This window comes from Myxozyma melibiosi (genome assembly GCF_037950935.1).
Source record: "Myxozyma melibiosi strain Phaff 52-87 chromosome Unknown BZA70scaffold_5, whole genome shotgun sequence".
Taxonomy (NCBI): Eukaryota; Fungi; Ascomycota; class Lipomycetes; order Lipomycetales; family Lipomycetaceae; genus Myxozyma; species Myxozyma melibiosi.
In genome coordinates, this window is record NW_027042919.1 from 706160 (window position 1) to 721176 (window position 15017).

A 15017-nucleotide genomic window follows, 5' to 3' on the forward strand; every position below is an offset into this window, starting at 1 on the left:
CAATGAAGAAATGGACTATAGCGGCAGTGCGGAAGAGGAAGACCACAGCAGCAACGATCCTACTATTAATGACAACGATGACGACCCCGATTGGACCGACAGCGGTCCTGACCAACTACGTCCATCTCGCGCGAGGACGTCCTCTCACCGGAATAGCGACGCGGCGATGGACGACGACGGCGACTCTGACGAATATGGCACTGCGACAAGTATGTCGGACACGGAATGGGAAAAACGCGAGACCCGAGACGAGCTCCAGATGATCCGAGCTGTTGAGAAATCTGACCGGATGGCGGATAAAGCTGACGAGGAGATGATGTGGGCTTATTTGAAATCCGGAAAACGGGGACTGTGACGTTATGTCTGTCACGAAGTGACAACGGCCTTTGTTGTTCACATATGATATCAGTTTACGGAATCAATCCCTCGAGATCATCTAAGACAATGAATGACATGCACAGACCTATGTTTATTTACAAACAATTACGTGGTTGCTATATCTTACATTCTCACTCGCTATCCTTGTCAGTCACCAAATCGGATTCAGACCAGCTTGCTGTATCACCGTTGTCAGCTGCAGAACCACCTCTTGCGTCCTTTGCCTTCTCAGAAGGTGTCAATGGTGGCGATGACTCTACATCCCGATGACGCTGTGACGCCCTCGGCGTGGTCTCACTGTCCGGACTCTTTCGGTCAAAGAGCGTCGCGATTCGCTTACTTGACCTAGTAACTATCTGTTCAGGTTCTTCCTCAGAGCCTGATTCGGACTGGACTCGTTTCCTAGTCTTCCTTCGCGTACCACCTCTTGTTTTCCTGCTCGGCTCTCGCACTTCCTCTGCTCCAGCTGCACCTCTAGTTTTCCTCGTGCGCTTTCGCGGCCTTTCAGGCTCTGGCGTTGCAGGCTCTGACTGATTACTGGCCATAGTCTCCCACATTTGGTCCAGTTCAGGCTCGGCCGCAAGCTCAGCTATCCTTCTTTTCTTTTCGTTCAATAGAATCTTGAATTTTGCCAGCAGGAGATCTTCGCTTTCCTTCTTTTTCTCGATAAATTCAGATAACTGAGCTTTAAGTTCGGTAATCATCTTCTTTGCCTGCTCGAGATCGGTACCGGCTTTGACGAGCAGAAAATCTTGCTTGTGATTGTCTCTGATTGATTGGGCACAAAGTCGATTCATGTCAACCAGCTCTTCTTTCTTGTCATCCCGAAACATCACGAGTCGACCCAAAACTGTCTTAGTAGACTATTAGCACCTATGCACAGACGATCTGTAAAGCTGGACTTTGTTACCGTAAAGCCATCAAGTTGATGCACAATGGAAATCTTCAAATAAAAATACAGTTAGCTGACGGAAGAGCTTCTTGATTAACGTAGTATGCTCACTTTGTAGTAATCTTCACCATCCTCTTTATGTCTCGAGGCATTGAAATACACCTTGGGGTATCGATAACTGTCTGCCATTTGATCATCCTCGAAGTGATTTTGACGCGTAAATAGAAACAGAATTAATTGGCGCCATTCGAGATCATTAATCTTTGTTTTTGATCGCCTTAAGGAGAGAGCAGACTGGTTGCTCTCAGTTGATTCGTCTGAGGTAACTGTATATAAACGAAGCGGATAATCAGCCTTCGTGATCTAATGATCCGATATGAACATGCTGCTCAAACCCACCTGTTGCAGAGTAGCAATGTCGCCCATCATCTCCCACTAGCCTCAGCCTAAAGTGATCCGCGGTGATTTCCTCATTTGTGTCTCGAGTGCATATTATAAATGGCGTCGGCCTCGCAGACTCTGAATCTGATCTGATCTCTGCAAAATTCAGCGTCCCTCTGTACACCTCTGTTGGTGTGTAGAAACTTTTAGAGTCATCAACAAATTCAGAAACTGTAGCAGACATATGTCTGAAGATCTAGTGCGCCTTCAATACGAGTCGAAAAGGACAAGCATTTCCTACGAGAATCTGATCCCCGCAATCGTCGCGCGTATCGATCGTAGTTTATAGTCACGTGACATTTAATGCTATAACACAGTGCAGTTGAAGCCACAAACGTCAGTTTTACGCTATTCTGGCTCCAGGGTTTAGACTTTCGATGTAAGTGCACAGCGGAGCTTAACAAATATTACGTTGCGAGCCTGGAAGACTCTCAAGATCCATACCGGCCGCTCAATAGATCGTGCCCGAGCAAGTAGTTTGGTTATCATACGTTTAGCATAGCGGGATAGGCAATCCACATGGCTTCACCTAACGGTCGCTTTCGGGATCGGTCGCGCTCGCCGTCCATCCGTGAGCTGCGCAATCATTCTCCTGTTCCGTCGATCAGATCAATCTCGTCGAACACGACCGCGCAGTCTTCTGTTGTTGTTGAGTCCCTGAAGAAGAAATCGTCATCTGGACATGCTGCGCATCGGTCAAGGAGAGTTATTGGTGCAGAGAGCTTTAATCTTCCGCCACCTGTTGCTGAAGAACCTTCTACGGACGGAGGCGATGAAGCAAATAACTGCCCGATATGTGGCGAGTCTATGGTACATATTCATCAGAGATCCTTTATTTCTGGGGACGACTACTAATGACATCAACTTCATTACTATAGACTACAAGACTTTCACTGAAACGACATTTGGAGGATGTTCACCGTGCGTCGGAAGGAGGTGGTGCGCAGTCGACATTCATGAAATATATCAACAAAGCAAAGAACTTCACGCCAGTTCACGCATTCAACCAGACTTTGCAGTATGCAGATCTGTCAGATCTTGCGTTTACGTCCGGGACCCTAGGTACTGGCTTCAGTCCAGAAGGTCATATCTATCTGCCGCCTGGAAACGGCTCAGGCTATGCAGGTCCGGGTGCAGCCGCTCAAACCGGCGGTGTAACCTTTGTCGGTCCTCACAACGTCTCCAGTTCACATGTCCATGATTCACATTCTCATCATGTGGTATCCGGTGGTGTGAATGGCCACCACAAGCAGCATGTCGTTCATCAAAAGCCGCAGCTGACGGAAGACATGGTCACACGAGCACACTGGCAACGGGAGACGGGTAACGATCGATGCTCAGAATTCAAATGTCGGACGCAGCTCAACAGTAGGGTTGGAAAAGTGAACTGCCGATCTTGCGGACGCTTGTTTTGCGAGGAACATGTTTCCTGCTCGATGAAGCTGGACAAGCAAGCGAAATGGGACCCGGAGAAAGGTGTATGGTGCCGGGTATGCTTTTCGTGCTTTGAGAGCCGGCCAGGATTTAATGACGCTTCTGGTATGGTGGAGGATTTGACGAGCGCTTTTATCGCTAAGCGGAAACGAACAATCACCAAAACACATCTGGAAGTCAATTTGCTTGAGAAGCGCCTGACAAGATTGATAAAGCTGATGATTGAAACAAACGATCCGAGCGTGACTCGCGCTGGAAGTCTCACAATTACGGTTGACAACGGCGCAAAAACTCTTGCTACGGATGCCGTAGGGGTAGCGGCGACATTAGCGACCGGATACTTCAAACAAATCAGAAACTATCGGAAACCGCCAGAACAAGAGGTTGTGGCTTGGCAGGACGATAAAGACGTCGAGGATTGTCCTTACTGTGAGCGCAAGTTTTCATTTTCGATGAGGAAACACCATTGCCGGCTGTGTGGAAAGGTTGTATGTGGTTCTCCAGATACCGCCTGCTCATCGCAGGTCACGTTGGATTTCGAAAGACTTTCCGACTATTTGACGGAGAAAGTGGAAGAGGACATCATAGTCAAAGTCCGTACTTGCAAAGATTGTCGGTCCGTCGTTTTTGGACGACGAGAGTTCTCAGAAGATGTGGCCAACAAACCAGGCTTCGTGAAGGTGTATGAAAACATGGTCCAGTTCCGTCGAGGTATCGAGTCGCTGCTGCCCAAATTCCAGAAACTGCTGAGCAACTTTGACGATCCCGACAAACCTCCGTCTCATGATCTGCTCGCGGAGGCCTCGCGCGTTCGCAAGAAACTGATTTACAGTTTCCAGGAGTTCGACACTGCTGCGAAACGAATCTTGAAGACACCGACGAGATCTGCGCAGCAGTCCAAGTTACAGAACAACGTACATATAGCAGCGATGCAGGTCTTGCAGGTGTACATGCTCCCACTGAAGAGTTTACCTAGCGTGCTGAAGCATAATCCGAATGCTACAACGTCAGCTACGCCTTTGGTGACTAAAATCACAACGCTGAGCGAAGTGCAATAACCGGTGCACTACTAGCTCTTGACCATTATCTGCGCATTGGTGTTTGTTTGCCTTTTCTTTTTCTTTTGTTTTTTTCATGCATTTTTGTGCATTTTCGTTATATCTTTAGGTTTGGTAGAGCTTGTGTTTGAGGCGTAAGGAAGGTAGTAAATCTAGATGATAATGGATGATTTGGAAATCTGTCTTCATGTTCGTAGGCTGTAGAAGGAGTTTATTCTTAGTAAGTGTACAGACAAAGAGTATATTGCTTGCTATTACGCCTATGCAGATATACAGGAAACAAAGCAACCGCTGATGTTCCTATCAACCCTAATTAATGACTATTCCGTTTAGCTGACGTCGATCACAATAGATTCGCGCACCACAAGGGTTCCGCGTCAAAGACGTTTGTATTTCTGCATGATTTTGGAGGTGATTTGATCAAAAAAAACTGTAAGATAGTATATGAAGCGCGTACATAAACTACTTGACGCAGCAAAACTCGAGACAGAGCCTAGCTGAACGCGTCTAGATTCATATTGGAATTGCCTGATCTGACTGTACTGATCTGTTCAAGGTCTTATTTTTTCACTGTCCGGGGAGGTCACCAGAACGAGAAGAAATTTTATACATATCCATTCTTAGCAGTGTGATTACATTTTTGTTTCTAATAGGCAATCGGCTCTGCTCTGTGTCTGATTTATCATGATTCCATAGACTATTGTACATCCTGGGAGGTCAGTCGAGGTCCCTCTGGCAACGAATACTCATCTGCTACAACCTGTTACAGCCCAGTAGACAAGAGATCATAATTGATTAGCAAATGATATTCCACTAAATGAAATTTACGAAACGAGCGGCGCGTTACAATCTGTTTACTTTCGGCCCGACTCAGAGCCCTCTAATGATCAAGAACGCCGTGGTAACGTACAAGAGATCAGAAGGCTCTGCGCATATAATGACGGGTTTGAACAAAATTTGGTTACGAGTTGAAATAGATACACACTAAAGTCAAATGACTAGTCCATACACTATACCTAACTAAAGACAGCCCGCCTATTGAGTCAGACCGTCACTAAATTATGCATCTGCTGCTCTACTTATAGACTACGGTCACTATGCATTATAGTTGAATACGTGCATGCTTTATCATTCTCATAGTACAAAACATATTGATGGAATACAAAATAGATCATTATATATCATTCTATCTCACTATAATCATATCGTCCCCCTATAACCTCTCACTGTAACCATATCGTCCCCCTATAATCTCTCACTGTAATCATATCGTCCCCTATAGTTATAGACCGGCAAAGTCCATGGTTGAAGCAGAATAGTTCAGGTACAGGTAGCAGGCACAGGCAGTTATCTGATGTCGAGTGATGTCTTCAGCGTGAAGTTGGCTGGTATAGAATGCGTTAGCTTAGATCCTAGCTATCATCAGAGACTGAAATTCACGAACTGTTGATTGTATAGTGAAGCGTTCTGAGTCGTGCTCTCTGTGCTGCTGTGTTGTCTGTCGTTGTTGTGCAATATGCTGGTAAAAGTGTAGTCTGCGTAGTCTTCGAATAGTGGACATTTGCTAGGTGATGTCTCTGACTATCGTTAGCATAACCACTAAACACATACAGACCATGAGGTACGAACTGATCGCTGCAATAATTTGCCCGCGATAGGTAAATTGCCGGTCTATCAATGAGTAAGTAGCAGCCTTCACCACCGGCACTCACCAGTCTTCTGAATCTGCACGCAGGCGCCAGTCCGCTTGACATGTGCTCTCGCAAGAGCCGGCTTCGCTCCCCTATCTTCTCTGGAAACGCAAGGCATCTCGAAAGACGCTGGCACGCCAAACGCAGCAACATCTCATGGGGAGAGCCAAGAATTATTTGCTGGTTTGGCATATCTGTGCCATGACCGGCGCATCGCCATCATATGAGAATGCTACCCCAGAGGGTATAAGCTACTCTCTGACGTCTCCGCGAAGCGCCGCGTCACATGCGCTCCAGAGAGGAGGATTGAAGCCCATGTATCGGATCCGGCCGGAAATGCGATTCGTTCAACTGATGAGTGTCGTGGTTAGCGCTAAATACTCAGAATTCCTGCCGGAGCCACCAGTTTCAGTCGTCGCGTAGAGAAATGCAGGAAAATGCAGGGAATTTGTTTCCAAGCGTTGCAAATGGAAATGCAGAGGAAAATGATGGGAAGCGGAATATGGTGGCTACCGGCACGGAAAGAAAAATGTGGAAAGAAACTCATCGCTCATATGATGAAAATGGGAATCATCTTGGGAGGAAGTAAAGAAATTTGTTCAGGAAGAAAGGATATCCTGTTCATGATGAAGAGATGCTTTTCCCAGAGGAGAGGAGCTTCTTGTTCTTGTATTGTTGTAAAGAAGAGAAAAGAGTGTGTGAGGAGGAGAGGAAAGGAGGGAGGGAGGAGAGGGCGGGAGGGGGGGATTTTATAGACGTCCGGGCCAGGGCTCCATCAACCCTTCTGATGCGGGCTGGCAGACCGCCAGGCAAGTGGGCGCCCCGTTTGACCCCCAAAACTTCTCTGGCCTTCTTCATTCGCGCGAAACAGAAGGATGCATTTCCAAATCGAGAGCTGCGGTACTGAAGTTACACGCGGGGAGGGCAGATACTCGCACGGCGGAAAAGAAACGAAGGATCCATCTCCAAATCAGGAAGTAGTGTTACACAAGCTGAGAATGTGGACGGATATCCGCGCATTACGTCATGGGATCGTGTGTCAACAGGATCATGAACGCGCAAAACGCCAGCTTCAGGGCTGAATATCTTCGTCAAACATGCACAGACATGTCAGTTTCTTTTGGCAGAAATACAGCACGATCCAAGGGCCTTAGATTGATATAGATTAGCGCGTGCCTTAGCTGTGAAACTAACGAGCTACGCGAACGTCAAAACGCCACTAGTTGTATCACTTAGGTCCCTGCTTGAGACAAGCATTAACGCCGTTCCTGTAGATCATGACTCAGGAACAGACGTCAGATTCTTCCAAGTTTGTTCTGTCCTTTTCACCTCTTTCTTCCTCGATGTTGCAGTGCACAGCAGCAGAGAGAAGCCCGCAGCACCAGCAGTTATCTGCGCATTTCCGACAGCCAGGTTACCCCTCTTTCTTTCCGGCGTCTGCGCAAAGGTTTCCTTTTTCGTACAGTTCTGCGGGCTTCTTTCTATTACATCACACTCGCACAAACTACGTCATGGAAACAAAAGACATGTGAAGATCCAGAGTAGACAATCAGAGTAAACAGACAGAGAATCCCGTGACTCCAGGAGCGCTAGGGGTCAGTCTGAATCGCTCTCTTCCAGCTGAGCACCACAATCGTGGTTGCAGCACATGAACCTGCGTCCAGCTAAATGTCAACAGAAGAGACCGTTTTGGTATATTATTCGTGCATAGATATACTGAGAGTAAGTATATGTATATGCCAAATGATCCACTATCAAGCTCATCCGTTGGGGTAAGGACACAGACTAACGATGTCCCAGCTTGCCACCGTTCACGAATCTCGCACGATAGCTTCCTTATCTCGTCAGCAGGGCACACATATCGGAAGTAACGATGCAAGACAGCGTTTTCACTGCTTGTTGCCTGACGCACTCCGTTCTAGAGTTTGAGCCAGACAGCCATCGCATACTGCTAAGAAGCAGATTGTGGTCGATTCTGTCCTACCTTGCACCAAATCGCTCATTTCAGTGTACAGTTAGATTCTCAGTAGCTCGGAATTCAACTTCTCCAACGCACAAGTTCCTGCTTGCCATCATGACATATCCTGGAATCCGGTTGTCCCTACCAGCAAACTGAAAATCGAGTAAGTCATTATGAGTGTATACACAGACACGCTTGAATGTTTTGGAAAAAGTGATTAGGAACAGCACAGAAAAATCGTTGGACAGTGCGCGAGAGCTTGCAACCATTCTTGATGTTCGCGTTCATATGTCTAGTCAAGCAATACTGGCTCGCTTTAAAATTCGAATAATTTGGCGGAGAACGGTAGAATTGGGCGAGAATAACTCTCTCATGGACGATCTAATCTCATCTAGATTATGTCGCTATTTTTGAATAAATTCTTTATACCTCATCGGGGCTTCTCGGTGTTGAGAGAAGCAAACAAGCTGCGAATGCTGAAATAGAAATGAAGAGATTTGTTGATCGGACGTAGAAAATATGTGTGGTGCCCACTGATAATCGCAACCCTGAAAAAGTGGCTGGGCAGTCTATAGACAAAAGGGAGATTCCATAAGCATATTTTCACTTCTGGCTCGATTATACGTGCATTTCTTCTGTACCTTCGAAGACCGAAAAAATAAGGAATATGCAGCAGAAAACTTGTTGTATTTTTGGGCACTATTTTCAAGTATAGGCGGCTTTCAATAGCCACCATATTTTGACATATACACGACTTCTAAGCCCGATGAGGCTTTCAAATTGCCTATACGGGAGATGAAGGATCCAGCGTTTGAAGTATCAAAATGATCATATTAGTGTCATTTGTATGACAAATATACAAATAACTCTGCTAATGATTAAGAAAAAGCACAAATCCATTACATTAAAACTACCGAAACTGGCGTCAAGCATCTAAGTGACGTATGTTGATTATGTGCTGCTGAGACTAGGGAGTCAGGACCAGGGTTACGGTCATTCTCTAGTTTTGCATCTTTTCAAATGTCACACTCCGCTTCCCTATATACTTGTGTACCAGCGGCACAAATTGATTCATGGGATATCTGGAACTCGAGGAAAATGATAAGCGTGCTATATAGAGCATACACTGTCATATGCTGAGTGCGCATTGTTCGACGGCGGCATCACATACATGTGCGGTCAGAACACTTCGATTCAGTTCTGCTGTTTAATTTTACTGTTTTGATTTAAGGAGCTTCGTTTACAAATCAGTTTATCAGTGGAGCAGGTATATTGACCGAAGCCGCGTATTCAGAGATTGAAAATCGACGGAACTCGCCAGCCAAGGGCGAGAAATTCTCCTAAAACAGTTTCGATACTCAGCCGATCAAGGAACCTGCATCGACAACAACTCAATGAGATCTAACAAGAGATTCGCGCTCAAGGAAATCAACTGGACACCGTACTACGAACTGTTTGAATGGGCTATCAAGGGTTATCAAAAGCCTTCATTTCGAAAGGGATCACATGAATTGCGAAGCTGTCGCATGCTCTGCTGTCGCATGCTCTCCTGTACTACCTGATAAATATCTGTGCTCTCTTCTCATTATATTCGCATGGCTTTCGAGTATACACGGAAAGATGCTGCACTCTACGAACAGTAGTCTTTGGGAGCATGTTGTTTAAGGGGATAGAGAGTGGCTGTGATTCACGGTGGAGAGTCGGAAGATCTGCTCTGCCAATTTCTTCCTCTACATACATACAGCTGAGCTTGCAAATCGGCTGTCTACGTCCGTACTTATTATCTGTATATATGTTTACAAATCACAGCCCATTTTCATATCTGTTACTGGCTCAAGCTGGACGCGGGTTCATGTGCTGCAACCACGATTGTGGTGCTCAGCTGGAAGAGAGCGATTCAGACTGACCCCTAGCGCTCCTGGAGTCACGGGATCTCTGTCTGTTCACTCTGATTGTCTACTCTGGATCTTCACATGTCTTTTGTTTCCATGACGTAGTTTGTGCGAGTGTGATGTAATAGAAAGAAGCCCGCAGAACTGTACGAAAAAGGAAACCTTTGCGCAGACGCCGGAAAGAAAGAGGGGTAACCTGGCTGTGTCGGAAATGCGCAGATAACTGCTGGTGCTGCGGGCTTCTCTCTGCTGCTGTGCACTGCAACATCGAGGAAGAAAGAGGTGAAAAGGACAGAACAAACTTGGAAGAATCTGACGTCTGTTCCTGAGTCATGATCTACAGGAACGGCGTTAATGCTTGTCTCAAGCAGGGACCTAAGTGATACAACTAGTGGCGTTTTGACGTTCGCGTAGCTCGTTAGTTTCACAGCTAAGGCACGCGCTAATCTATATCAATCTAAGGCCCTTGGATCGTGCTGTATTTCTGCCAAAAGAAACTGACATGTCTGTGCATGTTTGACGAAGATATTCAGCCCTGAAGCTGGCGTTTTGCGCGTTCATGATCCTGTTGACACACGATCCCATGACGTAATGCGCGGATATCCGTCCACATTCTCAGCTTGTGTAACACTACTTCCTGATTTGGAGATGGATCCTTCGTTTCTTTTCCGCCGTGCGAGTATCTGCCCTCCCCGCGTGTAACTTCAGTACCGCAGCTCTCGATTTGGAAATGCATCCTTCTGTTTCGCGCGAATGAAGAAGGCCAGAGAAGTTTTGGGGGTCAAACGGGGCGCCCACTTGCCTGGCGGTCTGCCAGCCCGCATCAGAAGGGTTGATGGAGCCCTGGCCCGGACGTCTATAAAATCCCCCCCTCCCGCCCTCTCCTCCCTCCCTCCTTTCCTCTCCTCCTCACACACTCTTTTCTCTTCTTTACAACAATACAAGAACAAGAAGCTCCTCTCCTCTGGGAAAAGCATCTCTTCATCATGAACAGGATATCCTTTCTTCCTGAACAAATTTCTTTACTTCCTCCCAAGATGATTCCCATTTTCATCATATGAGCGATGAGTTTCTTTCCACATTTTTCTTTCCGTGCCGGTAGCCACCATATTCCGCTTCCCATCATTTTCCTCTGCATTTCCATTTGCAACGCTTGGAAACAAATTCCCTGCATTTTCCTGCATTTCTCTACGCGACGACTGAAACTGGTGGCTCCGGCAGGAATTCTGAGTATTTAGCGCTAACCACGACACTCATCAGTTGAACGAATCGCATTTCCGGCCGGATCCGATACATGGGCTTCAATCCTCCTCTCTGGAGCGCATGTGACGCGGCGCTTCGCGGAGACGTCAGAGAGTAGCTTATACCCTCTGGGGTAGCATTCTCATATGATGGCGATGCGCCGGTCATGGCACAGATATGCCAAACCAGCAAATAATTCTTGGCTCTCCCCATGAGATGTTGCTGCGTTTGGCGTGCCAGCGTCTTTCGAGATGCCTTGCGTTTCCAGAGAAGATAGGGGAGCGAAGCCGGCTCTTGCGAGAGCACATGTCAAGCGGACTGGCGCCTGCGTGCAGATTCAGAAGACTGGTGAGTGCCGGTGGTGAAGGCTGCTACTTACTCATTGATAGACCGGCAATTTACCTATCGCGGGCAAATTACAACAGCGATCAGTTCGTCCCGTCTGGTTTGTATGTGTTATAGTGGTTTGCTAACGATAACCAGAGACGCTACTCAACAACGACGTTTACTCTTCGACGACTACATTCCTCGTTCAACAGACTGCACAGACTGCACGCTTCACTACAACAGCTTACAGTCCGTACCTATTTATCTGTCAATCATCTAGAGCTCAGCTAACTCTCACTACCAGAAACTTCACGCTGAAGACACCACTCGACACCAAAACTGCCTGTGCTTGCTACCTGTATCTGAGATACTGCTTACCTGAGCTACTGCTACTCTACTTCAACCATGGACTTTGCCGGTCTATAACTACAAGGGGACGATATGATTATGATGAGATGATTATAGGGGAACGATAGGATTATAGTAAAGGATTATAGTGGAAGATTATAGGGGACATCAGATTATAATGAAGGATTACAAGGGAACTATATGGAAATGGTGGAATACAATGATAAATTTCTTATTATGAACATTACACATCACTAAAACTTGTCGTTGGCAATAGCGTATAAGTGAACCCACAGTGACAGCTGAGTAAGCTGGCACTCTGCAGTTGGATTTTAGACAAATTATCACCAGACCACGGGAGACTCCTCAGAGACGCGTTGTAGTTAGAGACTGCTCCCGATTTCCGCTTCAGGGACCGAGACAAATATCGGTGCTAAATGGAATGAAAGACTAATCACGTGAAGACTTAGCGACCACAAAACCTTAGTTCAGATAACTATGGAATCGAGGCTAAACCCTTTGATCACCTAATCGAGCCCGCAATTCAGACTTTGCTGCCATATTCAGGTTAAAAATTTGGACAAAGGCTTTTTCTCGACGGAGCGAGTGCGTTTCAGCTAGCTAAGCTTAGGTGAGTGTATCTGGCTGCTGCTTCTGGCTTGTTGCTCCGACTGACCTTGTAATCGACAGTCAAGGCAGTAGTTATCTCCACGCGCTTCAACAAGGGAGAACGTGCTGCCTCTTGCAGAGAGATTCTTGGCTACACAACAACAAAGGCTCGGTTTTCGGTCTTTTGTACCATCTGGGAAATCATCTTGGCAGCGCAGGCCATTGGCACACGCACACCTACGCAACTGCTAAATACGGCCACAGATCGGGAGAGTTCGAACGCCCCTGGAGCCCTGCGCTTTCTATGAGCATTCTCACCTGCTCTGGAATCGACAGTACACGCTCTCGTTACCCCAATTCGCGCGTTGTGTTATGGCAATAAGCTTCAGCCTTTGAGTGATTGAATTTAATGTTCGTGTAAAGCGAACGCCGCGAACGAGCCAAAGAAATCAATCATGGTGTCAGATCAAACACGACCAAACGGAAAAACCCAGAACGGGATCAGCAGTACGAACAGAAACTCTCAGACCTTTAACGATGGCAAGTCTTTGGGAAGCAAAAATTCGCCTGGAGCGCGGAGTGCTGCTAGAAAGCAGAAAAGTAGGCGGGAAGGTGAGCGTGAACAACGGAGTAGCGACGCGACGAGCCAAGCCAGCGAACGAACAGCTTCTCGTGATCGCGCGAACGATCGAAGGACACACAGCGCATTGGAAGATGACGCAAACCGGACAACTTCCTCAAAATCTCGAGTCGTGGACTCCAAATCTGAAAAGTCTACGAAAAGAAAGGTATGCTTTGTGATTGACAATTGCACTTCCGCATCAACTAACCCGTTCATAAGACCTTGCCTCGAGAAGAGATCGACTATCCCCTCACACCTCTACTTCCAATTCTCAGTCCTACACTACCACCAGTATTCGATCTAGAGCCGCCAGAGCTATCGCTGACAGACGCAGACTCTGTGCCAGATTGGATGATTAGTCCCACCTTGCCGCCTGTCTTTGACGCTTCAGTACCCGAGTCGCCGATACCTCCATTGGAGAGTCAAGATGGAGTAGGAAGACCGCTCAGGAGTGTTGATGTTGGCTCTCTTTTGGAAAAGCACCGGCCGAGTCTCGAACCTCGGAAACGGAAAATTGTCGTTCTACGGCTGCCGTTGCATAGAGGAGAGGTTTCAAAGATGGTGAAGAAAGAGACACATGGTGAGGTAGCACACCCAATAGAGGCGAAACCCGCACACAATGACGGGCCAAGCACGGCCGACAAGCGGATCAAAGAACTCGAAGAGCAAAGACGGAAGATAGAAGAGCGATATCGGAAAGAGGCAGAGACCGAGCGAGAACTCAACAGGAAGCTAGAACAAAAGATGAAGAAGATGGAAGAAAACGCCAAAGAGCTCAAGAGACAGTTACAGAAGCGGGAGCGCGATCTGGTGCGAGAAGCTGAGCTTTTGACATCAAAAAAGGTGGAAGAAGAGCGCGCTAGGCAGAACTCGGTCTCTCCTACAAAAGCCGAGAAGGTTGTTATGACGCCGCCTCCGACAGCACTTTCATCTGCTACTATTGGGGAAGTAGCGTCGACTCCGGGAACTCCAAATACAAAGAAGAGCACGCTGGCTGAGTACAATAACAAGAGAAAAACCACAGGCGATGAAGCTCCGGCAGATATCAAGCCCTCCGCGAAGCCAAAGGGTACACCGGATCCAGCTTCGTCCAAAACTAGTACTCCTACAACCGGGAAACCACAGCAAGCGAGCAACGACGCAAACAAAAGCTCTGCTGCTCCGTCGGCAAATCGGAAAATGGTGCAGCTGCTTGAAGCAAAAGTTCAGCACTGGCTCACTCTGGCTACTGATCGAAAGCACGCATCCGACCGGCAAAAGGAGGGCGGTGATTTGAAGCTGGCAAGCGTATATGCCATGGATGCTTTACTGTATGGAACAATCTCTGCCGTTGAACGATGACTTTTGTGAGTTTTCCATTAACTAACGATTTATTAGGGCATATTTGGTCGCCTTTGATTACGACGATAAATGTGCTAGTATAAAAGGCAGAGTACCCTCAGACAAGAACTGGGCGACCCTTGTGCCGTATGCACGTCATGTAATCAAGCTACATGACCAGTCAAATTCCTCAGCCCTAGCCGGCGCGACTTATCTAATTCGCGCCATTGTGTATCTACGAGTCGCAGGATTCCACCAAAAATCAGCGCGGGCGTTGCAGCACGCTGCGCAAGCTTCTTCTTCTTCTTCCGCAACTACAGACGGAAGCAGCATGGACCAGCGTGATTCCCAGTCACCGGAGACTTCGACCTCTGTTAGCGGTAGTTATTCTCAGACAGAACTCATAGATCTCTTGCTGAAGTTTTCCAAGAACGTTGATTTGGCTGCATACGAGTTCCAGCGAGGGTCAAGGTTAATCCCCGTTGACGTTCTGATGAGTCAGTTTCCTGAAACATGGCGGAAGCGAGTGACCTCGGTCAGTGGGATGAACGCGATCGCGAGCAGTAACAGCGGTTCCAGCGGCTCATCTGCCAGCGCAGGAACATTCGTGCACCTGGGTGGCAGTGTACCTGGTCCTGGCTTGAGACCGCTTGACGATAACTACATGCTTCCGATACAAATGACCTCTTCGGTCCGAGAAGCCGCAGCTTTTGGATCCTCGCTGCTGCGGGAGTGGTCTGATCGGATGAATCTGAAGTTTGAGAGTATACTGACTAATGGCGCGACAGAATCGTGAGGTGAAA

General features: G+C 47.3%; 3 protein-coding genes across 3 annotated transcripts; 2 read left to right on the top strand and 1 right to left on the bottom strand.

Moving 5' to 3' along the window:
• Window positions 1-432: 432 nt before the first annotated feature.
• Window positions 433-1944, bottom strand: BZA70DRAFT_163310 (uncharacterized protein). The gene is made up of 4 exons (XM_064909803.1): window positions 1670-1944; window positions 1382-1596; window positions 1289-1321; window positions 433-1232 (listed from the first exon to the last, which is right to left on the bottom strand). Exons 1-4 carry the CDS (start codon window positions 1893-1895, stop codon window positions 510-512), a joined length of 1197 nt encoding a protein of 398 aa, XP_064768601.1. The 5' UTR covers window positions 1896-1944; the 3' UTR covers window positions 433-509.
• A 185-nt stretch (window positions 1945-2129) lies between these two features.
• BZA70DRAFT_310727 (FYVE zinc finger-domain-containing protein) lies at window positions 2130-4386 on the top strand. Its single transcript, XM_064914928.1, has 2 exons — window positions 2130-2521; window positions 2590-4386. The coding sequence occupies exons 1-2, from the start codon at window positions 2231-2233 to the stop codon at window positions 4201-4203; spliced, it is 1905 nt and encodes a 634-aa protein (XP_064768602.1). The 5' UTR covers window positions 2130-2230; the 3' UTR covers window positions 4204-4386.
• Window positions 4387-12727: 8341 nt separating this feature from the next.
• Window positions 12728-15010, top strand: BZA70DRAFT_289490 (uncharacterized protein; the record flags this gene model as incomplete). Its single annotated transcript, XM_064914117.1, has 3 exons — window positions 12728-13060; window positions 13114-14204; window positions 14272-15010. 3 exons carry the CDS (start codon window positions 12728-12730, stop codon window positions 15008-15010), a joined length of 2163 nt encoding a protein of 720 aa, XP_064768603.1.
• Window positions 15011-15017: the final 7 nt, after the last annotated feature.